General features: G+C 49.7%; 2 protein-coding genes across 4 annotated transcripts in view; one reads left to right on the top strand and one right to left on the bottom strand.

Annotated features, from left to right (window-relative positions):
* Window positions 1-2,335: 2,335 nt before the first annotated feature.
* C12H16orf86 (chromosome 12 C16orf86 homolog) lies at window positions 2,336-11,660 on the top strand. Of its 2 annotated transcripts, XM_048817061.2 has the most exons (5): window positions 2,336-2,452; window positions 3,410-3,567; window positions 6,126-6,316; window positions 7,569-7,739; window positions 11,277-11,660. In XM_048817061.2, exons 1-5 carry the CDS (start codon window positions 2,336-2,338, stop codon window positions 11,420-11,422), a joined length of 783 nt encoding a protein of 260 aa, XP_048673018.1. In that variant the 3' UTR covers window positions 11,423-11,660. The 2 variants fall into 2 exon arrangements, 1 of the variants encoding a protein (XP_048673018.1); XR_007352344.2 differs by lacking the exons at window positions 2,336-2,452; window positions 3,410-3,567; window positions 7,569-7,739; window positions 11,277-11,660 and adding an exon at window positions 5,533-5,983 and having other exon boundaries at window positions 6,126-6,242.
* Window positions 11,661-17,818: 6,158 nt separating this feature from the next.
* Window positions 17,819-25,699, bottom strand: part of GFOD2 (Gfo/Idh/MocA-like oxidoreductase domain containing 2) — a 51,943-nt gene continuing 44,062 nt past the window's right edge. Inside the window, exons 3-4 of one of the 2 annotated variants that reach the window (XR_007352343.2) lie at window positions 23,483-24,472; window positions 17,819-19,993 (exon numbers count right to left, since the gene is read on the bottom strand). Coding sequence is in view for 1 of the 2 variants with exons in the window: in XM_048817057.2 (XP_048673014.1) it covers window positions 23,574-24,472 (899 nt within the window). In the remaining variant the exon portion in view is untranslated. Of the gene's footprint in view, window positions 19,994-22,043; window positions 24,473-25,699 lie in introns of those variants that run through there. The other variant, XM_048817057.2, reaches the window with a different exon arrangement.

The following is a 25,699-nucleotide window of genomic DNA, read 5'->3' on the forward strand; positions in this document are numbered from 1 at the left end:
TGAAATGAGCAGGGAACATGTACCAACCCTGGGAAATGCTCCGAGCGAGCCCTAGGGCCGAGAGGCGGAAATGTAACACCGATGCAGGGAAAGGAACCAATGGTTCGCAGCGGAGTTGCAGGGGGAATGGCCCCCAGGAGCACACCGGGACGCTCTGGAAGCCGGGTGAGGGCTTAGCTACGCTCTGCTAAGCGGGTGTGTTTATTAATTTATGGTTTGCCTGGGGCCCAGATCTGGTACCGTAACCCCGGCTTACTTGCCCTGTCCCCCTCTAGTGGTGGCTAGGCCAGCTGGAGATTCATGCATTTAGCTCCAGAGGGCCCAGGTATGATCCCCTGGATGGGTCGGTGTTACGCTACCAAGCCCAGTGCCAAAGACACCTCTCAATCCATGCATAGAGCAGCCCTGTGCTTGCGGTCTGAACAGTGCCTTGTTTAGATTAAGGAAGCCCTGACGCTAGAGAACACCGACACATTTCCATGGGAGAGCACAGTGTGGGCATCCCCGGGAATAGGCTGCAGCAGCACAGGGAGACAAACAGCTGCAGGATGAGTTGAGGTCGTTTTGGGCCCTGATCCTGCCAACACCTGCACGTGGGCTTACCTGGATTGCTGTGGGTGGTCCCACTGCAGTCTGCAAGCGAGTGTTTGTAGACTTGCAGCGTAAAAGCTGCAGGGCACAGAAACCAACGGCGGCACAGATTCCTAGCACCAGAGTGTGGTCCCCTCCTCCCCAGGGCTAGGAGATGAGGAGTTCATAGTTAGGGTTATTTGATGTGACTGAATGTAAATCTCACAGCATGGGGGACACCCAATGGGATAAAGAGCGCTGGTAAAGCTGAGCTGACCTGTGTGGAAAGCATTTGAGGCTCAGAGTTGAAAGTCAAATATTTGAACCCTGCTAATCTTCCCTGGTTTGGGCCCTCCTGGTCAGGTACTTGGTGACTAGAAGATGGGAAGGGCTTTCAGCATGCCCAGCATTGCCAAACCCTCATGTTCAGAAAGCATGAATCAGGCCTCCAGACCTATGGGATCCAACCTTCTAAGTCAGAGATTTGAATAAGAGCGTGGCTTGGAGTGCTGGGCTTTCTGTTTGCCAGCAGAACCTGTTGGGTTCCCATTTCCAGGGTTTTCTCTGCAACCATGAAGGCTAAAACCATTCTTCAGAAAACAAAAGCTGAGGTTCTATGCATTCACAGGACTGTAGACCCAGGTGGTTAAGAAAAACCTCCAATCATCAGGCAGCTCTGGTTAAAGCCGTGAGAGCGAGGACACTGCATTTGTATGGTGAAACGATCATTCAAGTGGGTTCATTCACTTGGGAACCTGGATGGGGATTCTTGCCAAGTGGGTTTTTATAGCATTAAAATTTCTGTCTGCTCTGGTCAGACGAACCATGCTCAGACCCTAGGAGCAACCGTTGTATGTGACCTGATCTTTCTATCGCATCGCCCGCCTGAGCTGGTGGGATTATTCATTGCAAATAAATTATGGTCCTTATTCTCATTTATACCAGCCCCGTGAGCCCCGTGGCAGCATGAGGTGTCATTAAAGCGCATTCAGACATAACTGACACCCACCGTGTGGCCCGTTGACACTGCCCATGAGGTGTAAAGGGGTCTTGGTAGAACTGAGAATCCAAGCCCTTGGGACCATTGCCAGTTGTTATCCGAGGCAGGAGACTGGGCACCTGTCCATGTGCAGCTCTTAGCTGAGTTTGGAAGTGGTCTAGGGCCTGCTCTGCTCCGAACATAGCTTGTGTCTGCACATAGCCTGGGTCACCCTCAGTGACTGTGGCATCTATGCCCCTGGCAGCAGCCTGGGCTGGCACAGGCTTGGCTCCCTGGTGATCTTTGCCATGAGGAATGGCCCCCCCTCACTGCATCTGTGCAACTGGAGTGTCAGCCATTCCTCCCAGTACTGTGACATCCCACAGTGCACTGCTCTGGGTGCATGTCTTCTGGGCATCCACTCCCCTGCTGAAGCATTATGGGATAGTCGCCCAGCTTTTCCCATAGTTCACTGCAACACAGCTGGCTGGCCTGGCCGCTGTGGATGCCCAAATTCACATTCAGTTTTGCTGTGAAAGATGCTGCTAGGTGGCCAGAACTCACCTGTGCTAGCTGTAATGGGGTCTTGTGAGAGGGGCACAGGGTGAGTTCTGTGAAGCTTGATCTGCCTGCCCCCAGGCTGGGGGGCTACGGACACAACCCTGCCTGGAGTGCTCAGTGATCTAGGGCTAAGCATCATTATCAGACAGCAGATCAAATCATGCTGAACACAGTGCGCACGCAGGCACCAGTATCTGATGTCACTGATTGCCCTGTTCTCAGGCAATGGCCACTGCAGCAAGGAGTCCAAGTGAGAAGAGGCCTGTGGGGAAGGCTGTGCCCGGACGCTTCCTCTCCCAGTTGGCAGCTGCACTGAACAATCCAACCATCAAGGCGCTGGAGGTAAAGAACGATTGCACTTTTAGAATGCGAGCCATAATGGAACAGGCACGTTTGCAAGAGCTGCGGCTGCCTGAAGCAGGCATGTTCACAAGGGGCTCTGGCCAGGCGCATGGGGAGCGGGGAATGCGTCTCCTCCAGCCGCGGTGTGGGGCTGAGACGTGGCCAGGCCCTGAGGAAGCCAGCTCGTCTCCCCTGGGGAAGGGGCTGTGTCCCAGAAAGGCAACCTACCAGTTCTGTTACATTTCCACCTCGTCCTTGCGAGAGATTTAACAAGAAGAAGTGGGCCCCAAAATGATGATTTTCAAAGTTTCCAGTTCATTCGTGTGAAAAACCAGCTGGGTAATTTGGGGCTCACATTTCTCCTGGCTGTTTTGACACCTTCCTGCCCCAGAGACCCTGCCCAGGGTTCCCATTACAAGGGGACTTTGATAGTTACAGCTGACCTGCCTCCCTTGCATTGTCCTGCCTCAGTAGCTGACCGCGCAGCATTGCTGTTCAGCAGCAGTCTCACTCCCATGCTGTTTGTCTCATAGCAGCACAGAGCCCTGGCATCCTACCATGAAATTATTGTATCCTACCTTTGCGTATGTCTAACACCACAGAACCCAGCGTTTGCTCCGAGCTGCAGCACACGGGCCTCAAGCTGCCATGTAGGTCCTGTTGCTAGCCGGTCCTATGGCCTGGTGGGGGCAGGCTCTGTACCACAGCACAGGTCCAAGGACGCCTGATCTCTTATGCAGATGGATTTTAAACGTAGCTTAAGCAATTCACAGTCCAGAAACCCCCAGCCACGTGTTCAATGCGAAGCTCAGCTTCCCCTCCAGGACCAGAGGAGCAGCACAGAACGGGCTGCCGCGGGGCTGGTCTGAGAGCTGGCATCTGGGCCAGGCACTGCCGCCGCTAAGTGTTACTTTCATCTTACGCTTCCCAAGCAGTAACTTTTGTCTCCCTCCCTAGTGGGACGAGGACGGGCAAGGAGTGGTTGTGAACACCAAGCTGTACGATGAAGAAGGTCAGAAGCACAAAGAGCTCTTTCCGGAGCTGAAACCCCTGCGATCTGTCTCCGTGCTCCAGGCATGGCTGCTGACCTCTGGCTTTAAAGCAAAGGCAGTGAAGTAGGTTGGAGGGTCCCCTGTGGGCTGTATTACTAGCATCAAACTGCAGTGGGATCATACCCCAGTGTGCCACGGGCGCCAACCAAATGGCGAGGCCTAGCCTCTGGCTCCCAGGAGCTCACCACCTGCAAAGAGCTGAGACAGAGGCTGGGACCAGGGCCCTAACTCATGCACAAAGGGCTTAGGGCAGGGGCCAGCACATGGCGTCCCAGTGCCAGGCCTGGTTACACACTGGCTCAGACCTGTGTTCTGTTGAGAATTAAGTAGCTTGGCACTGGGGGTTGAAGTTGGGCAGGGAGTGGGCACGGGGGGAGGGAGGAGATGAGAATCTCAGAGGCCAGAATGAGAGGTGGGGGACACCAGCACCCAAGGGTAATGCAGCAACAGGGCGTTGGAGCTGAGTGAATGATGATGCCAGGTTGTGAAGGCTCCTGCCAGCTGCTGCTTGCTGCTCCTCTTGTGGGGGGAAAGGGAGCTGTTGGGTTTGGCGCCCCAAACAGGCCCTTCTGGGGATCCTGCAGGGGCTGGCAGGCCCTGACTTGCCCTGTTGTGGGGCTGTCAGTGTTCTGCGCCAGCCCTTTGCGCTGGGCCCTGGTACAGAGAGGCTGCTGGACCTGTGGATGGGCTTTGCACGTGTATGTTCCTACAGGGTTTGCCATCTCTCAACATGGGAGAGCCTCCAGTCTATGCTAGGACTGGAAGGATGGGATGGTCATAGGCCAGCCTGGCATGTCCCAGCCATTCCTGTGACAGCACCATTTATTCAGCCCCCAGGCCTGGTGGCAGGAGGGGTGGAGGGACAGCTGGGAAAGTGTTTGTTGTCTTTAGCACAATGGCATATGGACACTGGGTCGCTTGGGAGTCCTGAACCCTCTTGTCTCAGAGACAGAGAGTCGAACCCAGTCCAGGTCAGTATTGACCCAAAGTCAGGACCCACTGATGGCTGCTGCATGACCTTTCCGACATGAGCCAGCAAGACTGGTGGCCAGGGCTCATACCCACCACAGCTGGCACCCAGCAGAGGATCATAGAATCATAGAATATCAGGGTTGGAAGGGACCCCAGAAGGTCATCTAGTCCAACCCCCTGCTCGAAGCAGGACCAATTCCCAGTTAAATCATCCCAGCCAGGGCTTTGTCAAGCCTGACCTTAAAAACCTCTAAGGAAGGAGATTCTACCACCTCCCTAGGTAACGCATTCCAGTGTTTCACCACCCTCTTAGTGAAAAAGTTTTTCCTAATATCCAATCTAAACCTCCCCCACTGCAACTTGAGACCATTACTCCTCGTTCTGTCATCTGCTACCATTGAGAACAGTCTAGAGCCATCCTCTTTGGAACCCCCTTTCAGGTAGTTGAAAGCAGCTATCAAATCCCCCCTCATTCTTCTCTTCTGCAGGCTAAACAATCCCAGCTCCCACAGCCTCTCCTCATAAGCCATGTGTTCCAGACCCCTAATCATTTTTGTTGCCCTTCGCTGGACTCTCTCCAATTTATCCACATCCTTCTTGTAGTGTGGGGCCCAAAACTGGACACAGTACTCCAGATGAGGCCTCAGCCTCCAGATGAGGATCCAGGAGCTGAATGGAGCAGAGACTGAGCTGCCTTAGAGGGGCTCCCCTCCGAGCGGGCCTGTGGCACGTTGGCTGAGCACGGCGGCTGGGCACGGCAGGGGAAGCTGGCACAGCAGTTGTGGCTGTTCTGTGTTCTCAGAACACGGCCGTATTAAATAATACCAGCTTCAGTCCCATTAATAACACATCAGGAAATGGACCCAGAACAGGTTCTACTAACCAGCATCCCTTCTGGGACCATCTCAAGGTAACTCCAGCGTCCAGAGTAGGATTCAGCTGCACTGCAGCCTGGCAGCTCGCCATGACCAGCTTCTGCAATGCAGACGCATGCGTCGGGCGTGCCTGGTGAAGCCTCTCCCCACCGTTCCAGAGGAGAGGGCAGAGACAGCGGAACATGCCAGCCCGCTGGAGAGCTGCACCAAGGCTATGGGAGGCAGCCGCACCAGGGCTGCGTAAAGCAGGCTGGCTAAAACGCAGACCTGCCCTGACCCTCTCCTAAGATACAAAGCCAGCGCAAGGTTCAGCAAGGGTTGGGTTAATTTATAAACTGTTCTCTCGCAGTTAGGTCAGAGGGGATTGGGAATGTGAGTCCTGGGTTCTCTTCTCCCGACTCTGCCACTGACTTTGGGCACAACCCTGGGCAAGTCACTGCCCCGCTCTCTGCCTCAGCTTCCCCATCTGCACAAGGGGCGAGGTCCTACTTCTCCATCTTCATCAAGGGCTAAGGGCAGAGCATTTCAAGCTGTGATGCCTCGAGCTTCAGACAGGAGCAGCATTGCCCAAGCCCCCCGGGAAATACTCTCCCAGCCTGCGGAGGGCCAGAAGGAGTCAAAATAGCCCAAAGGTAAGCTTGTTTTCTGGAAGTTTCCTGGCACTGGTGCAGGTTGTGTGGGAAGCAGGGGACGCTTCTGCCCTGCCAGGGGCTGCTGTCCCTCTGCCCAGCAGCTCAAACCCACTGTCCCCTTGTCTCTGGTTCTGCTCCACAGGGCTGATCCTGCAGTACCTGTTTTCCAGCACGCTGACTTCAGGAAGCTGCCTCCCAAGGCGGGGGAGGTGGACTCTCCCCTCGCTACCAGGCAGCACAAGAAAGCCAAGAAAAGGAAAAGCTCGTCAGACCTCCCTGCTTCTGCAGCCAGCATGGCAGCGGCTCTGCCCCCGGACACACTGCGCACGGACAGTAAGTGCACACGATGCACCACCAAAGAATCGCACAGCCCCCTTCCCGGCGCGACGGCGGTGCTCGCTGTTCTCGTTGTACCTGTGGGAGGCAGCAGGCATCCTCCTTCTCAGTGCACGCCGGTGCCTTTGTGGTGCCGTCTATGGCAGTATGGTGGGCCGGCTTAGGGCAAGGTAGGTTGGCCCCCAGAAAAGATAATGGCCCTGCTAGTGCTACCAGCTAAAGGGGATCTCCTGTAGCTCAGGTAGCAAAGACCTGTGGTTTGGGGATAGACAGGCAAGAGCTCCAGGCTGGGCTCCCTGACTCTGTGTGTGTGTTGTGGAGTCCGGGTGACTGTTGTCCCCAGCAGCGGTTTCCTTACACGATCAGGCTGTGTGCGTGCCTGACATCCTCCACCTGCCAGCCTTGGCCTCAGGTCTAAGGAGCAGCCTGATCGCTGAGCTGGGGCCCGGTCTGCTTCCTCCTCCCCATAGACCCCATTGTACAGATTGGGCGAGTCCTGCCTCTCTCCAAATATATACAAGCAGGTGCCCTCCAAGGGGATAAGGGCCGAGCCCCAGTGCCAGATTCCATTCTTCCTCCTCCTCCCTGGTGTCTTTCCATCACCACCAGCTCTGAGCTCTTCCAGCCCAGGGAGGGCTCCCCTTCAGAGAGCTGGGCCCCCAAGGCAATCATGCTCCAAGAGCCTTGCTGCCCTTCCTAGGGCTGGCCCCCAAAGAGGATTCAGCCAGGAGAGACTCCCCCATTGCCACATACCCCAGCTTCTCCTTATGGTGATAGCACCCCCAGGCTGCGCCTGAGATTGGGGTTCCATCGCCCCAGACTCTTCCCAGGCACAGAGGGAGGCAGTCCCAGCACGGAGTCTAACTAGACATGACAGACCAAAGTGGGGGATGGAAGGGTTGGTATCCCCAGAGCACAGATGGGGAACTGACGGACTTGCCCCAGGGCACCCGGCCAGTCTGCAGCAGAGCCAGGAACTGAATCCAGGTCTCCCAAGTCTGAGATTGGAGCCTTCGCCACAGAACCAACCTCCTTTGCGAGAGTGGTCACTGCTGAACTGTGTGATCTTGGGCAAGTCCCTCCCCTGCCCTGTGCCTTAGTTTCCCCCTCTGTAGCCCAGGGATCATGCTCTTCCCTGGGGCCACGAGGCTTTGTTGCAGTGCGTTGGGGAGGTGCCCTGAGGGCCTGGGCTGGGAGGCTGGGGTGTAGAGTGCTGTGTGTTACAGCGGTGGTGTTATCACCCCGCTAGGGAGACCACAGCGCTTGCGACCCTTATACCAGTACATAAACTATGACAACCCGGAGCTGAACAGCCCTTCGGAGGATGAGAGCGACACACCAGGGACAGCTGTACTGGGGGATGCTGTGGGAGCCCCAGACAGGGCAGACACTGAGGAGTCAAAAGAGTCTCACCACGCAGGTAACAGGGAAGGAGCTGTGGCTCTGGGCCTGGGCCCAGCCACCAGACTAGCAATTGCTGGGGGCTAACACAGCAGTTTGCTCCAAGAAAGGGTGGCTTCCAGCCAGGGACACATGGGATGAGGCAAGAAGGGGGTTAAAGTATGGGGGGGCTCATGCTGTTCCTTCTGGGGCAGCCCAGCTCTGTCCTGTGGAGAGCGAGGGGCAGCCCACAGTGCTGTGTGTGTATGTTGACTCGTTACCACCCCTTTTCCACCCAGGGGCTCCTCCCTTGGGTTTGTGGGCACACTTCGAATCCTCTGCCCCGTTAGGCGGCTGAGGACGGCCCCAGCTGGATAGCGCTGGCAGAACTTGCCCTGACCTTGAGGGAAACCTGATCCCACTAAGACAGGGCCAGGCCGCCTGACCCAGCTTTACCCTCCTTGCTGTCCAGTTGCCTTTGGCCCCAACGCTCCATGAGCTGGGGAAGCAGGGGGTTGGGGCAGGGGCAGGAATTAGTCTGGGCCCCACTTACCTCTGGAGAGTAACATCACCAGAACCCACAGCCTTCTCCAGACTTCCTCACGCCTACAGCGCTACTGGCTGGTTCACAACGCAGGCCGAGTATCACCTCTTCTATCATGGGGGAAACAGGTGCCCAGAAGTGAAGTGACTCGTCCCAGGGCCCACAACAGGCCTGGGGCACAGCCAGGAGCAGAGTCCAGGTCTCTCACTTCCCAGTCCTGTGTCCTAAGAACTGCACCGTGCTGCTCAGCGTGAAGTGGGGACCCACTGGGAAGCTTATGGACTGAATGCTGTGAGACACAATCAGGTAGCCGGGTTCCCCTCTGTGGGGACAGCCCAGCAGTGAGGGGCCTGTGGACTGATTCTGGGCACAGAGAATGCTCCATCCTGCCTGAGCACACTGGGCTTCCCCGAGCAGCTGGCAGCGCCGTGTGTGATCTGCTCCGTCCCAGGGCTGGAACACTGCGGCTTCTGGCTGAGTCGCTCTCGGTACCCGTGCAGGCTGGGCCCTGTCACTGCTGCTGAAGCGAGCTTCCACTGCTCCCCATGAGGCCGGGTGGGCCAGGCCCTAGTTCAGTAGTTCTCAAACTTTTGTCCTGCTGACCCCTTTCACACAGCAGGCCTCAGGGTGCGACCCCCCCTTATGTATTAAAAACACTTGTTTATATTTAACACCATTATAAATGCTGGAGGCAAAGAGGGGTTTGGGGTGGAGACCGACAGCTCAACCCCCCATGTAGTCACCTCACAACCCCCTGCGGGGTCCCACCCCACCCCCTTTGAAAACCACTAGCTCTTGAGCAAGCCAGGGCAGAAAGAAACCTGTTTGCACCGTCCAGTGTGCAGAGCTCTCTGCCAGCCAGCAGCTCCTCCCCCAGGGACGCTCTGCAGGTTTGGTTGGTGTTTTGTAAACATTAATACCGATTTCCGGCTGCTTTGATGACAACTCCCTGCATGGTGGGGCAGCACCTTTGCAAGGAGGGGAGAACAGTCAAAACGCTTTGCCTGCTTGGAAGAGCTGCTGAGGGTTAGGATTTCCTCAGCCTACAGCCTCCCCCACACCCTGCATCACATCCCCTCGGAAGCTGGAAGAATTGCTCCTCCAGCCCCAAATAACTGATTCGCCTTTCTCTGAGCCCAGAAGAGCTCTTCTCTGCTCCCTGCTGAGGGTGTGGCCCAGGCTGAGTGGAACCCTTGTTTGAAGAGCTGATCACAGGCCAGGGGGTCATTCCCTCGCCCGCCCCCTTGCCCCCAAGTGAAATGCTCCAGGTCTGCGAGCATGCTGGTGGCAGCAGAGCTGCAATGAAGCATGCTCCCCCCTCTCCCCATTACCAAGTGGGCAGGAAAAGGCCAGGCCATGGCGCTGCGGGGTGGTTTCAATGCAGACTGAGAGACAGGCCCAACCTGCTCCAGCGCTCGGAGGGGTTGGGGGCAGAGGGCTCACTGCTCCCTGGGATGGACCATGAGAACTCCCCCCTGCGGGAGACATGAGGCCAGATGCTCTTAGTTGGTGGGTAGTAGCAGGGAAATGATCCATTGGGGCAGGTACAGCCAGCCTGTGTGTCTGCTCTGGGATGGCGTGTGGGGCATTGGTCCGAGGAAGAGCCAGGCTGGCCCTGCCCAGCCCCACAATTAGATCTGCACCAAGAGGGGCTCCCTCGCTGTGCTCAGAGAGGCACAGGCCTGACTAGCACATGTCTGGGAAAAGGACCCGTGACCTTCTGAGGACAGGAAGACACCCTCACACCCTGGGCAACCCCTGAACCAGCAGCTCCTGTTTATTCCTACAGCACAGGCTAGAGCACCCATCTCCTGTGTCCAGCCCAGACCTCCTGCGGGCGCTACAGAAGATCTTTGGGAAAGCTGCCCTTGCACAAGAGGGGGTGGGGGGGGTCCACAGCACCGAGCAACATTGACACAGGCACCATGCCTCAGTCTCCCTTTTGCCTGTAAATATACGGGAAGCATTAAAATGCTTCTAGCCCCTTTAATCAGTAACTCGGGGAGAGCTATGGAAGAGAGAAGATGTGGGTGGGCCGGGGAGGTTCATGGCACCCAGGCTCCAGGGGGATTTAGGAGCAGCGTGAGGAAAGGCTGCTGCCAGTGTGGCTGAAATGGGGAGTGCAGTAATGGGAAGACGACAGAGAAGAGGAGACCAGCTATGGTCAGGGAGTGAGCTGGGCGGCTCTCGTGGACGTAAGGTGTGTAGAGCAGCCGCCTACTGCCTGGCCTAAGGATGATGCTTTGCGGCAGAGTCACAGAGCTACCCTCGGTAAATCACCCAGGGAGTTCTGTGAGTCCAGCCTTTGTGTCCCGGCCGTGCCTCAGGCAGATATGAAGTGGCAGAGTTTGGGTCAGAAGCTCTCGGCCTCAGATGGGAAACCCATCACTGCAACATTAGCATCTCGCTCAGCACTGCTTTAACTCCACTCACAGCTGTGCAGGCCAGGACGGGTCTGCCCCTGCGTCTCAGATTCAGCAACAGCCATCATGTAGGAGCCAGTGCCAGGGACTAGTTCAAAGTTACCTAAGAGAGGGGAAGGGAACGGGCGCACAATTTACACCCGCCCGTTTCCTGTATGAAGGGCACAGGCTATAACCTTCTTTGTGTTCGAGTAATTTCCCGTTAGCCTAGGAAGCTGCGAAGCATCATTAGGGCTTCAGCACGTGCAGCTGAGTGACACTCAAATGGCAGCACAACCTCCAGGCATGGGACCCACCCTGGAGAGGGCATAGCTCCATGTGATCCTGTGACGTGATCCTGCCACTTTTGTTCCATTTACAGCTGTAGCTGTTCCAGATAAGCTGGACGCACCTGGTCTACTACACCCCATTTGACAGCAGTCTGTCTTTTATCATAGATTCTAGAGGGCCTAAGACAGACAGATTAGAAACTCTCCCAGCAGAGGAGCCCCTTCAGTTCCAATCTGAAATAGTCACCAGCTGGCATTCTCCTTCCAAAAACGAATCATCCTACCCATTTCTGCCCTGGGAGGTAAGCTCAGATACCCACCTGTCTTGCATCTCATTTCAGGAACAAAAAGCGATAATCCAGAGAGTTGCTCCCCAGGAACTCCACCCCAGGCAGCGGTCGACAAGTCAACACAAGTTGACATCGACAAGATGCTGAGTGTCTGTGCAGCTCACCTGGTGCCACCACTCTCACCACAGTATAAATAATCTCACAGGTTTCCTGCCTTGTCAGTTTAGCATAAAAGAAGCCTGTTGACTTTCGGCCTTCTTAAAACTCTGCAGTGAACCCTTAAGACAGCTTTTGCCAAGCGTTTCTGGTAAAAGCCACTGCCTTTATAATGAGCTCCTGCATCTCCCAGATGCTGCTCATTATGGCTGGGAGGTGAGCATTAACCTTTTGTGCCTTTCTGACTCGTTTATGAAATAAAGGGAGACTTTAAAATTGCTGGCTCTCAGAACTGTCTAAAGATTCAGTGCACCATTGTAACTGGCTTAGTTTGGCCCTGGAGCAGGAGTCAACCGCTGATTACATTTCTGGGTCAATCAGACTCTTCAGGCTCCCAGGTTCCCTTGGGCTGCCCTTCCCCAGCAGCAGAGCGCACTTGTTGGAGGAGATAGCATTAGAGACCTCTCCAGCCACAACATGCTGCACAAGCGAACAGCAGGTGGGGACACTGCTTACATTCCAATTTTCTAAAAAAGAGGGTCGGGGGGTTGTGCGGCAAAATCTCCTCTCACTCTACCAAGAGGTGCGGCGGCATGAGTCACTTTGGGTTGCGGGGTTCGGGCTGAACATCGATTTGGCCAGTGCCCCATATGCTATCACCATTAGATGGGAAGCCCAGTCCCAGCTCCAAACACAAAAGAAGCCACTCCCGGTTATCCTCTCTTCTCTCACTCCTCTTGTATGTTCTCCTTCCCTCCTAGGATTCCTACTCCACTGCTGGACTTGCTGGGGTCTATCTGGAATTGTTTTCTGAGTCCCTCTCTCCCTTGACGAACAGTGTTTCGTTTAATGTTTCCACTCCAGAATACATTTAATCCTTTTGCTGTACAAGACCATCTTAGCATTTGGAACACTGTCAGAGTCAGTTCAGGAATTACAGCTTCCAAATGGGCATAAAGTTAGCAGGAAATAAGCCAGTGAGATCCTCCCTGAAGGAATGTGACATCTGCTGTGAGTAAGCTCCACGGGGCTTATATTGTTGGTTTTACGGCAGCGCCTAGCACAGACTCAGATCAGAGCCTCATTGTGCTAGGCACATTACAAAAAGACCCAGTCGCCACGTACTTCTCCTTTCTCCTAATTAATGAATTTGCTTTCCTGACCACAGCCTTATAACTCCTCTCACTCACAAGGTTGTCCACATGGCCAGGTTTATTGCTGTTTGCACAGCCCCAGGTTATACACAGGGTCAGGTTCAACCAAGTTGGCTACCATACTAGTGGTTCACCCCCATCTTAAAGAAATATAAATAGAACTGTATCTACAACCAAAACAGACAGCTACAATTTAATCATCTATTAACCCTTTTATTGAAAAGAGACCACATGCTTCTGAACATTTCTAATTAAATAGAAAAATGCAAGTAAAACCACTGAGCTAAATAAATACAGCAGCAATCCAGCTACCAGAATATACAGCTCACACAATGATAAACATATTTTAAACCAGGTAATTCTCAAATAAGCCGGCGGTTCTATTTACACATCCAAAAGCAATGTCGAAAAGAGATTATTCAAAGGAGCCAAGCTGGTTAAAAAAGCGACTGCACTTGTGCTCAGCTGCAGTGACACCTGGCTGAAAGACGCAAGGATTAAATGCTCACATTAATTTAGCCCTTGCTGTGCAATGCAGTGTCATTGCACCATAGACTGACCACAGGCCGATGGGATGAAGCTAAATACTGCAGGCAGGGGGCACTAGAATCACAAGAGCTGCGGAGAGCACCCCTAAGAGAACTTTAATAAAATGTGCATGGGGTGCATAGACTAGGTCCAATGCATGCACTTGCTGGTAATCTGGGGGCAGAATGAGTTTGAACCTTTCCTGGGCAAGAGGCAGGCAGCACGGGAGGATGCTAATTGCAGGCTCTGATCCAGGACAAAGAATCTTTCTGGAAGTCTTCATCCCTTTGGGGGTTGGACTAGATGACCTTCTGGGGTCCCTTCCAACCCTGATATTCTATGATTCTGATATTCTATGATCCCTTTATGAGACCCTTCAAGCAGCATGAAGAGGAACATGGTGTTGCAGAAGGGTTTACTTTGAAAAAGGCTGATCCAAAACACCTGGGGGACATCCAGAGACGGGCAATCAACCTTGAGTCTGGCCGTGGGATAACAGCTTGAGCTCTCCTGGTTAAGGTGGAAGGCCAAGACCACCTCAGGGAGGAAGCTTCAGCTCGTTCAGAGAGCTAGTGTCTCCTTGTGGAAGTGAGAACTCAGGGAGCTATAAGCTCCAAGGCTCCCCAGGCTGAGGGAACAGGCACTTTCCAGACTGAGAGAGTGAGTGGAACAGCAAGGATGGGTCAAACCGCTCAGAGCGCAGGGCATTACCTTTAGGCTCCAAAAGACACAAGACACTTAATGCTCCTGGGGGAATTCTGTGTCACTGCGCATGCACAAAATTCATGTCCCCACGGAAAACAGATTCTGCCGGGGAGGCGCCACAATTACATGTCTCAGTCACCAGGGGCTGCTGTGTCACCAGAAGAGAGGGCAGCCAGCACAGGGCCAGAGCAGCCAGCCACAGAGAGGGAGGAGAGCAGAAGCTGCCTTCTCAGAGAGCTCTGCCCGCAGGGCCAGGTGAGGAGACACAGGATATGGGGGGGAAGGACAGAGCTGGGCACATGGGGCTGCTGGGGGGTCACAGACTGGGATTCAGAAGGGCTAGTGGGGGGAACAGACTGAGGCAGGGGCACAGAAGCTAGTGGGGTGATAGCATTGATACAGGGGCTGAATGGGAGTGGGGTTTAGGGACACATGAGGATAGGGGGAAGAGGTGGCTGAGTAGGGGTGCAAGGACACATGGGGACAGGGGAGGGGGACACATGGATGGGGCAGATGTGCCTGACTGAAAGGGAGAGGCTAGGAGTCAGGCAGAATCTGCATGGGGGAGGCTCTCCAGCTCCTTAACAATCCCCCCTCAAAAAAACCCAACTGTTCCATACTTCTCCCACCCTCACCCCTCCATGTTCACTCCCAGGCTCCTTCCCAGAAATTACTTCCCTCTCCCTCAGCTCCTCTGTTACCCCTGACTTCCCCAAGCCTTTGCACTGCTTCTGAGGGGTGCAAGAAATTTCTATATTGTAGTTTAAATGAATTATTTCTCAAAGTTCTTGACTAATATGCCTAGTGAGGAATCTATTTGTCAAAAAAACATATCCTGAATCTTTTTTGTTGTTCGCATTATTACAAACATACTTGCTAACAGATATTTCGAAATAAATTACCAAAACAACTGAAACTGGCATGATTATATTGTGTTACTTTGACAAATAAAATACACATAATTTTAAAATATTGTGCACAGAATTTATTTATTTTTTGGCACAGAATTCCCCCAAGAGTAACTTAACAGCGGGGTTAAGGTAAGATACTGCCTTAAGGAATCTGGTTATGAGGGCACGGCCCCCCCACTGGGAAGCTGCCTACAGAGCCCCTGAGGGTAGAAGCTGAGACCCTTAGGGAAGTAGATCTGCTCTAGTTCAAGAGGAATTATTTTGGGGAAGTTCTCTGGCCTGTGTTTACAGAAGTTTGGGCTACATGATCACAATGTCCCCTTACGGCCTTGGAATCAAACCTAGCATAGAGTCCTCCCTCAGACCCATACTGGGGGAGCTCCAGGACAGAGCGAATTCCTGGCCAAAATCCTATGGATGGCCAAAGGAGAAAGAACCCTTCGTCTGGGAATGGGGAAGGGTGATAAGAACCAAGCCCAGGATCTCTAGCTTCAGGAGGAAGGAGCATTTGGGAGTCAGGCCCTGAGTATGAGAAGGATGGGGCCAAGTAAAGGGTCAGAATGGTCTTTTCTGTCTGGTAGATACAGACTGAGACCTGGGGACAGCCAGATGTGGTCTGCAAATCAGGCTCCTATAGACCTTCTGAGGCTGGGGGATTCCGCAAACACCAATTCTCTTCTGCTTTCTTCACAACCCAATGTCACAGAAGGAAGGGGTGGTGTAAGCTACCTCCTCCGCCCATGACATCTTACACCCAGGCCTTGGGAGTGGCCAGGTACCTACTGCAGTATCTGGGAAGTAGGGAACTGCAGCTTGACAAGAAGAGGTTGATTGAGGGAAACCAGGACCAGGCAGCAGCAGGACTGAAAATCTCCTAGTGAAGGGGCTATTCCCTCTGGAAGGAGGTGTTTCTGGCTCAGCCCATCTGCCTGAAGATTCAGACAGCCAGGCCCCTGCAGGGCTGTGAGGCACCCTGGCTAGTTGTCAGCCCTGTGCAAGAGGATGCTGGATTCCTACTGGAGGGAAATGCTCCAGGTCCCATCTCGATAATTCAAATAGGCTACCTGGCTGATGTGGGTGTATGCTGGGGAGGATGCAACTGTGTGTGAGGAGGGGGATCTCTGAGGACTGACAGCCAACTTCGTGGAGACTTTAAAGGGCAGGGATGATGGAGGGTAGGAGGGGCTGGGAGCTCACGTGTTGAGGGAGGAGGCTCTCTTGGGAGTGCAGACCCAAGACTCGGCATGAACTCTGACCTGAGTTCTGGTCCACCTGTAGGGCCTCTCCCTGGGTGTCCAGGATTATGTGGGAGCTGTCTACAAAGTGTGCATGTGCGGGCCACTACAACGGAGCATGGCTGTGTGGGTCAGAGCAGCTCAGTACTTGCCCAGGCTTGGCTGCAGCAACTGGGCACAAGGCCACAGGGGGAGAGGGAAACAGAATGGACCTGCCCCCCAGCACCGCAGGACAGAGGCACAGGAGCAGGCTTTCCTCCCTGGTTTTTCTGGGAAGAGGTTTCCTTTGTCCTGCCCTGGCCCCTGCAGTTCCGAAACTCTGCTGGGGGCTAAGATGAACAGAAGGTGTTGCTGCTTCCAACTAGGCAGAAGATGTGGGAAGCCCACCTGCCCAACTGGTGGAGGAACTATATATAGAAATACTGCATCCATGTTGGTTACCACCTGATTGACTTACAGCTGAGGTGCACTGTACCCATTTGTACATACTGGTGGCAGCCACAGGTCAGAGAGAGAATGGCTGTTGAATTGCCCAGGAGTGAAGGGGCAGGACTTAAAAGGCTCTTGAAGCTACCTAGCACATGAGAGCAGATTTCTTCTCCTGTAGCTGCAACAGAAATTCTGGAAGTGGATTGAACTACCACCAAAAATCCCTGTATTTTATTGATTTCCACCCCGTTAGGTCAACACAGATATACGGTGCTGTCATAAATATAAAGGGAAGGGGAACCACCTTTCTGTATACAGTGCTATAAAATCCCTCCTGGCCAGAGGCAACATCCTGTTACCTGTGAAGTGTTAAGAAGCTCAGATAACCTGGCTGGCACCTGACCCAAAGGACCAATAAGGGAACAAGATACTTTCAAATCGGGGGAGTGGGGGAGAGAAGGCTTTTGTTTGTGCTCTTTGTTTACGTGTTTGTTCTCTCTTGGGACAGAGAGGCCAGACAGAAATCCATCTTCTCCAACCCATCCTAAGCCAAGTCTCCAATATTGCAACCAGTAGAGGTAAGACAGGCAAAGCGGATTAGTTTATCTTTTGTTTTACGTGAATTTTCCCTATGTTAAGAGGGAGGTTTATTCCTGTTTTCTGTAACTTTAAGGTTTTGCCCAGAGGGGGATCCTCTGTGTTTTGAATCTGAATACCCTGTAAAGTATTTTCCATCCTGATTTTACAGAGGTGATTCTTTTACCTTTTCTTTAATTAAAATTCTTCTTTTAAGAACCTGATTGATTTTTCATTGTTCTTAAGATCCAAGGGTTTGGGTCTGTGTTCACCTGTACAAATTGGTGAGGATTATTATCAAGCCTTCCCCAGGAAAGGGGGTGTGTAAGGCTTGGGGAGATATTTTGGGGAAAGACGTCTCCAAGTGGGCTCTTTCCCTGTTCTTTGTTTCGCTTGGTGGTGGCAGCGTACTGTTCAAGGACAAGGCAAAGTTTGTACCTTGGGGAAGTTTTTAACCGAAGCTGGTAAGAATAAGCTTAGGGGGTCTTTCATGCGGGTCATAGAATCATAGAATATAAGGGTTGGAAGGGACCCCAGAAGGTCATCTAGTCCAACCCCCTGCTCGAAGCAGGACCAAATCCCAGTTAAATCATCCCAGCCAGGGCTTTGTCAAGCCTGACCTTAAAAACCTCTAAGGAAGGAGATTCTACCACCTCCCTAGGTAACGCATTCCAGTGTTTCACCACCCTCTTAGTGAAAAAGTTTTTCCTAATATCCAATCTAAACCTCCCCCACTGCAACTTGAGACCATTACTCCTCGTTCTGTCATCTGCTACCATTGAGAACAGTCTAGAGCCATCCTCTTTGGAACCCCCTTTCAGGTAGTTGAAAGCAGCTATCAAATCCCCCCTCATTCTTCTCTTCTGCAGGCTAAACAATCCCAGCTCCCTCAGCCTCTCCTCATAAGTCATGTGTTCCAGACCCCTAATCATTTTTGTTGCCCTTCGCTGGACTCTCTCCAATTTATCCACATCCTTCTTGTAGTGTGGAGCCCAAAACTGGACACAGTACTCCAGATGAGGCCTCACCAATGTCGAATAGAGGGGAACGATCACGTCCCTCGATCTGCTCGCTATGCCCCTACTTATACATCCCAAAATGCCATTGGCCTTCTTGGCAACAAGGGCACATTGCTGACTCATATCCAACTTCTCATCCACTGTCACCCCTAGGTCCTTTTCCGCAGAACTGCTGCCTAGCCATTCGGCCCCTAGTCTGTAGCGGTGCATTGGATTCTTCCGTCCTAAGTGCAGGACCCTGCACTTATCCTTATTGAACCTCATCAGATTTCTTTTGGCCCAATCCTCCAATTTGTCTAGGTCCTTCTGTATCCTATCCCCAAGGTACGAACTTTGCCTTCGCAACTCTAGGGTCCCCACATCCGTACCCTAGAGTTCAGAGTGGGGAAGGAACCCTGACATGGTGGCAGAGCAGTGGGATCACTTTGAACCAGAGATCATTCTGAACCAAAAGCACAGACCTGAAGAGGTTTTTTTTTTTTAAGTTGAGAGCAGCTAGAGGGTTTTCTATTTGCCTGGAGACAGAGGTGTTAGTTTTTTTACAAAGGGATTTTTCTTTTTTGAGCTGGAGTTTTCTCTATCTAAAGGCAGGGTAGTTAACTTCCTGCAGGGAAATTCACAAGTCTCCCTCCCCTGAACTTTCAGGTATAGCTAGAGTTAAGCACAAGAAAGCAGGAAAATGACTACCAGTGAAGCAGCTAATAAACTAGAGCAAGCCAGAATCAAAGCTGAAGAGAAGCAAAAAGAGCATGATAGACAGATGGCCTTAAAACGCTTGGTGGTGGCAGCATACTGTTCAAGGCGAAGGCAAAGTTCGTACCTTGGGGAAGTTTTTAACCAAAGCTGGTAAGAATCAGCTTAGGGGGGTCTTTCATGCAGGTCCCCACATCCGTACCCTAGAGTTCAGAGTGGGGAAGGAACCCTGACAGGTGCCAAACTCAGAGCTGGTGAAACTCTGCCAGAGAGACAGCTGCCAACTCCAAATCTGAATGAGAAGTGTTCAAACCACCACCAATAAGGATAACCTGTTTTAAAACCTGTAAACATCCTCTCCCTTCCCTCCAGTAGAGGTCACTGTATAACAGCAATACCCAGGACTTAAAAGACAACTTAGTCATTCTGTAGTTCATTGCTATAGGGTACATATTCGGAATCAACTGGAGTGGAGTTATGAAACTTGGCTATACCGCACACAGCCAGAACTAAAGGGTAAAACTTCACAACTAGGATGGTTTTAAATATGATAAAGCTTTACTAGGCTGGCTAACACAGCCCTTAGAAACCTATTGCTCTGCATAGCAATACGGTACCAAAGGTACGCCTGTTATGATTAGATCTTTAGGTGGCAAACATCAAACATTGATTTTACTTTACATGGAAACCGACAAAAAATATTTCCATTGATATAATTGAAATTTACAGATAGGCAAAGTCAGAAAAATACTGCTTGAGAACTTATTCGAGTTTGATTTCAGGTTATTTACTTTGTATATTTTGACATGTGATATTGACAATTTGTGTTTTTGAATCTCAGTATCTATAGCTGTTCAATAATTATCTGACCCACCTCCCCACTGTCTGATAGAAATGGACAGAATTCTTTAAAAATACTGTAGAAATTATCAAAAAATTAAAAACCAAATTCTACCAAACCTAACCACAGGTCAAAACCCCCCTGTCATTTAAAGAGGCTCATTGTAGTTTTAACTATTTCTGTACTTGTAATTAATTTTAGGCAGTACCTGGTCACAATATATTTCCTGTTACAGAATGTGTCAGACTTTCCTGGAAACAATGGCATTCTTTAGTTTTCCTATTCCCCTGCAACATACAGTATTTCTTTTGTAACAAAATATCAGCTTCTAAAATAATGTTGAGACATAAATAAAATAAAAGCACATTAGGTATTAGATAATCTCTTCTCTCCCCTCACCCATAGCCCCTTTTCTTTCCTCTTCCTATCTCCGCACTGGACTTTTGGCTAAGCTTGAATGGAGGGGAACAGACAGGTTGAAGCAGCCTGCTTGACATATGGTTGAGTTCTTTCAGCTTACCCTGGAAATAGAAGGACTTCAATTAGCACCAGTTAATTAATGGTTTTCTTCTATTATTCTGAGTTTAAATACAAAATTAAGTTTTCACAAAAGATGGATGTGGCACTCTGCCCCTGTTCCACTTGTTGATTGCATTGAGGTGAACAGCACATTAATTAGGGAGTAGAGCAGAACACAGCTAATGCAGCCAGAAATTATATAGGATGTGTATTCTGGTGGTTCAATTACACATCACTAGACAATGAAGTAACACTTGTATGTTCAAGGATACAGCTGTGGTTATGGTTTACTTACATAATAAAGATAACTTTAAATAAATTGAAGACTCAGCAGATGAGAAAAGACCAGCATCAATACACAGTATAAAACAAGGTGAAACAGCCAATGGTCTTCTCTACTTCCATTGTTTCATCTAGTTAGAATGAAGTTTCTCCCTAAATGAAAACAGACTTCCCCGAAGACCAAAGCTTGGTTGTTTTCCATTTCTTTTTGATTTATTTGGAACCTGACAGGCTATATAAATGGATTCTAGTATTGATCTATTTTTAGTGTATCTAAGTCACTTCTGTCTTAATCCTACAAAAAACAAAGTACCAAACTTTAACAAGGGGGAGAGGTGGTTCAGTGTGGAGAGAAAGAAAAGTGCATTTATTAATAAAGCCAGGCTTGTTTCCATAACTATGGATTTGTCTACAAGGCAAGACCCTGCATGGCAAGCCAGGGTGTGTGGATCTACTGTGCACCAGCTTGCTGCCCAGTTAACATCCCGTGTGGACACTGCTAAAGGATAGTGAAAATCCCAGAGAACTGTATGGCTAATGTGATAAATACAGTAAATTGGTGTGTAGACAGGTCCTAGCTCTGCCTTGCACTCCAAGGGGTCTTTTCTGTGTAATTAGCAGACCAGTTGGGTGGCTCTCAATATACCACCACACATTAAGTGTCTACAAAGGAGCGAAAAATCCTGTGGCAAGATTCCCAATGACAGGGCAGGTCATGCTGGATATTGTCAGTAGCACAGAGAAGCAGTTCTTCTTCCCTCTAAAATGCCATTATGCTAGACCTGTCTCCGGCAGACATTTAGTGTGCCAAGAGAATGGAGGACTATTTACATTTATAAACTAAACCAAGTATTCAATTTGTACCAGGAACGCTGGGATCTTGCTTCTCAGGTATTCCTGCACCAAAACCCGCATACAGGTAGCCACACAAAGCAGAGAACCAGTTAATTACAAGGGAAGACATATGAAGTACACCAGGAACAGCCCAATCATCTCAGCCAGCTGCTCACTGGCTCTGTAGCCTGTATGAAATGGCAAGTGAAAGCAGGTAATCCCCAACCAGGAGTGAGGGAGGGGCAGGGAAACAGGAGTTGGAGACTGAAATTCTATATACCAGTGGTTCTCAACCAGGGGTCCGGGGCCCCCTAGGGGACCTCAAGCAGGGCCAGCATTAGACTTGCTGGGGCCCAGGGCAGAAAGCTGAAGCCCAGATCCCTGAGCCCCACCACCTGGGACTGAAGCCTGAGCAATGTAGCTTCATGGGGGCCCCTGTGGCATGAAGCCCCAAGCAACTGCCCTGCTTGCTACCCCCTAATGCTACCCCCTTGCTACCCCCTAATGCCGGCCCTAGCTTTTATATGCAGAAAACCAGTTATTGTGGCACAGGTGGGCCGTGGAGTTTTATAGCATGTTGTGGGGGCCTCAGAAGGAAAAAGATTGAGAACCTCTGCTATATACCATGGTCTCTAACTCATATACACCCATGACCTTGTAATGCAACAGCTTGAGGATGAGAAATAGTCAGCAAAAGGGGTAAGGAGTACCTTTCCCCTTTTCACATCCTAGTCTCACCGGAGAACAAAGCAGCACCAAAATAAGGGAATTCCTCAGACAGCAACTAGCCCGATCTCTGTGGACTGTCGCAATGAACAGATACTAATGGTTCTACAAGTTACAAAGGAGAGGTTTGCGCCAGTAACAGAAAAATAATGATCTCCTGGTGACCTTTTTAGGGGACTTTTCAGTTTGTCTAAAGAATAATCAGCTCTATGAAAGTTTGTCCTCAGCCAACTTAAATGTTTATTGCTGTAGAAAACAAGTGACACACTTTTTAGAAAGGACCATTTAATGAAAAGGTTATGTTTGCATGTTAATGCTTTATATAAATATACAGGGTTAAAACTTAGTGGGAAACATTAAAACATTCAAGTAAACAAGATAAACTCAATAAAAATTCTCTCCTTTTCCATGACAGCCTAATGAACAAACATACTTCTGGGATGGAGTGGAAATTCATTCAAGATCTGCAAGCAGCACAAATTTTCCCCACTGGGTATAAAATTATAAGGTGTGTGTATGTGGAGGGGTAATATTATCCAGTGTTCATGATTTAAAACAGGCTCACCCAAACCAAAGGCCGTCACTGCCCTAATGATTCAGTCACCGTTTTCTTTACCTAGCAGGGCCTGTGTATTCTAGTGATTCCCTTGCTGGCACAGAAGAGTATGGTAATGGCATATTTCCTACTTTTTCATCCAGGTTCAAGTTCCTAGAAGGCTTAATGTCTTCCAGTCTCATTATCAAACAGATAGCACATTACGGAACCCAGATGCACCACCTGGCAAGCTACTGGGGGTTTTATTATGTCACATAGGACTGGAAACACTGATGTAGATCTGGCACACATGCTGCCAAGGCAGTGAACACAAATCACAATTGGCCTGGGGGAGGGAAGTAGCAGGAAAAAGTTGACGTGAGGTATTAGTCTCCTAAGTATTTACTATGGAGGACCAACAGCCACACAGATGAAACAGCAGCTGAACTCATCCTAGCATTCTAACTCGTCCAATGTTTGCGGCAGAGACTCTCTCAATAATGTCAATGGAGAATCCATGGGGTAATTAGACACCAATTTAAATTAATTTGAAACATTCAGCACACTCACTATGTGCAGAACACTAAGCCTGATCTATATCTTACAGACTTGGCTCTGTCCCTTCTACTCTTCTTAACACTTGAGTTTAGAGATTTGCCATATCATTACACTTTTCTTTAATAAAGTTTTACAAGCTGAAGAATAAACCTAAAAAATGTCAGTGAAAGTCCTAGTAGAGAGAGCAAGAACAGCTGAGCTGTACATACTCCCTGATCTTGCTCTACTTGCTCTCAGATTAAAATTGTAAAAATAACTGAACTATGTGCAAGAGGGACTGTGTCCTGTCCCCCAACAATCCAACAACAAAAGATCCCTCACTTCATTTTAGCTACTGCAAGTGCAAAGGGCAATTCAAGTTTTCCTAACAATCTCCAAAACAGAAATTCAGCTTTAAAAAACAAAGTAAAAACCCCACCAAAACCCAAAAACATTTAAAACTCTCCAAACGAGTTTAAAAACAAAAGAATCTGCCCAGGAAGTAACAGTTTCATCAGACTATGGCATGTTTTACCCACAAGTATGAAAAAACAAAAAGTATTAAATAAGAACCTACATGTCCTAAAAACTGAGAAACTTCTATAGCTACGTCTGGACATCTTCAACTGTTCTCATCTTCCATAATGGACACCAGGAATGTTTATATTTTATAGGTTATTTCTTTGAAGTGCCTCACAAAGGTTTTGATTGGCATCTGGTTCCTCAGTCATCACTTCCACAGCTTCCCACTCCCCAGACCTGCTGGATTTTTTAATGGCATCTACTACACTTTGCATATAGAGACCATCTTCAAAAGAGGCTGCCATGGAGACTGGTTTGTGATCCCATGTCCGACGGTCTTCCTGGTCTTGGAAAGACAGTCTCAATGCTTGCACCATGTACACCATTCCTTTCAGGTACAGCAAGGGGATGTCTTTAAATCCCTTGTCCAGAAGGCCAGTGTTGATGGTCAGAGAATCTGTAAGCAGTAGTTCCTCTTGGAGTGCTGTATTCTTCTGCCCATACAAGTCTGTCCCACGAGCGATAAGACGACCTGTGGACCCAACAATCATGACTTCGTGAACAAATGACCCAGGCATGTTAAAGTTGAGAGTCACAGTGCTACAGACACCTCCAGTCATAAGCATCTGAAAAAAGCAAAAGTCATCACTAGTGACATGACGGATTCCACTGATAGCTGCGTTCTGCTTCACAAAAGTCTTAAGCAAGCCATGGACCTTCTCTGCCTTCCTGCTGGTTAGATGAGTTAAGAGGTCTATAATATAGGTGCCCATTGTGTGCAGTCCACCTCCTCCCATTAACTCATCACAGATCCAGTTGTACTTGTGGTTGAGCAGGCTTCCCCAGTACACTCGCACATCACAGATCATCACATTGCCTATGTAGTGTTCTTCTATTAACTGCTTCATTTTGACAAAGGCAGGTAAGAAACGGAGGACATTACCAACAATGCTCATCAGCTTGGGGTAATATCTGGCAGCTGTAACCATTCTGAAGGCATCCACAGAGGTAGCAGATTTCTCACAGATCACATTCTTCCCAATACCTGCAGACAACAAGAAAGACGTGAAAATTCTTCCATAGAGGCAAAATTCTTCCATGGAGGCAAAATATTGCTTTGAAGGCAATTTGCTTGTGCCGTTAAGCTAAAGGCACGTATCAGATTCCATTTCATTTTTTAAAATTACTAAATAGCGTCAACTGTTTTGTCTAGAAGCATGTGCCAAGATAAAACATACAGAGCATTGTCAACAATCACTAGAAAGGGTAGGAATAAATGGTCAGTTTTCACAATGGAGAGAGGTAAATAGTGGTGTCCCCCAGGAATCTGGACAGGAACCAGTGCTGTTCAACATATTCATAAATGATCTGGAAAAATGGGTAAAGAGTGAGGCATGTAGCCCAGTGGGATAGCTTGCCTTTATTATATTCATTGTTTTGCATTATATTCTGCTTTGCATTATTTTCAGCAGTAATGCAAGAAATCTACAGGCCTGTATCCTGTAAGACATGAGCTTCAACAGGTTAGCATAAGGCTTGAGGCCTACAAACTTTGAACAGATAAACGACCCAGCGAAAAACCCCAAGTATTTAGGGAGCTGAAAATAGTGTTTAAGGAGAAGTTCTGACCATGGGTACATGATTCAACTACAGAAGTGTCCTGGAAACGAACTGATGTACATAACCAGTACATAAGATACATCTAATGCTAGCCTGCTTGCTTGCCTATATCTCTATAAATATAAATAAAACAAACAAACAAACAGACTTTTCTTATAAGTTTATGGGTTTTATTAGTTTTATTATAATAGGTTTATATTTTGGCTGTAACACAAGGGACCTACAAGCCACATTTTGTATGTTAAGCTAGGACAAAGTTAGCATACATATGTTTGAGACCTTTCAACTAGAGATGGTGATGAAATAAAGCATAAGGTCCATATGTGGCTGCGACCTTTGCAATAGCTAGATACAGGATGCATTGAAGCAGGTTGGCATAAGGGCTTTCCTAAATTCATACCCTTTTAAACTTAACAGGTACCACAAGTTGGAAAGAATCAAAATGACTGGTTAGGACAGAAATAAAAATGTGATACCTAACCACAAAAGGGCCATGGTAATGAACTGATGTATATAATAAGAAATTGAGATCATTGATATACTAACCTATAGGAAGAAGACACTCCAACATTAGTAAGGTGAGGAAATACAAATAAGGAAAAGGGGAAAAATCCCCTACTGAATATGCATCAAACATAGAGGCGTCAGTGTA

This window comes from Caretta caretta, chromosome 12, assembly GCF_965140235.1.
Source record: "Caretta caretta isolate rCarCar2 chromosome 12, rCarCar1.hap1, whole genome shotgun sequence".
Taxonomy (NCBI): domain Eukaryota; kingdom Metazoa; phylum Chordata; order Testudines; family Cheloniidae; genus Caretta; species Caretta caretta.

Bases quoted from the DNA above. Each gene is read 5' to 3' on its own strand.
- C12H16orf86 (XM_048817061.2), top strand. From the start codon at position 2,336: ATGGCCACTGCAGCAAGGAGTCCAAGTGAGAAGAGGCCTGTGGGGAAG. The intron at 6,317-7,568 runs GTAAGTGCACAC...TCACCCCGCTAG, and splicing joins GGACACACTGCGCACGGACA to GGAGACCACAGCGCTTGCGA. The intron at 7,740-11,276 runs GTAACAGGGAAG...ATCTCATTTCAG, and splicing joins AAAAGAGTCTCACCACGCAG to GAACAAAAAGCGATAATCCA.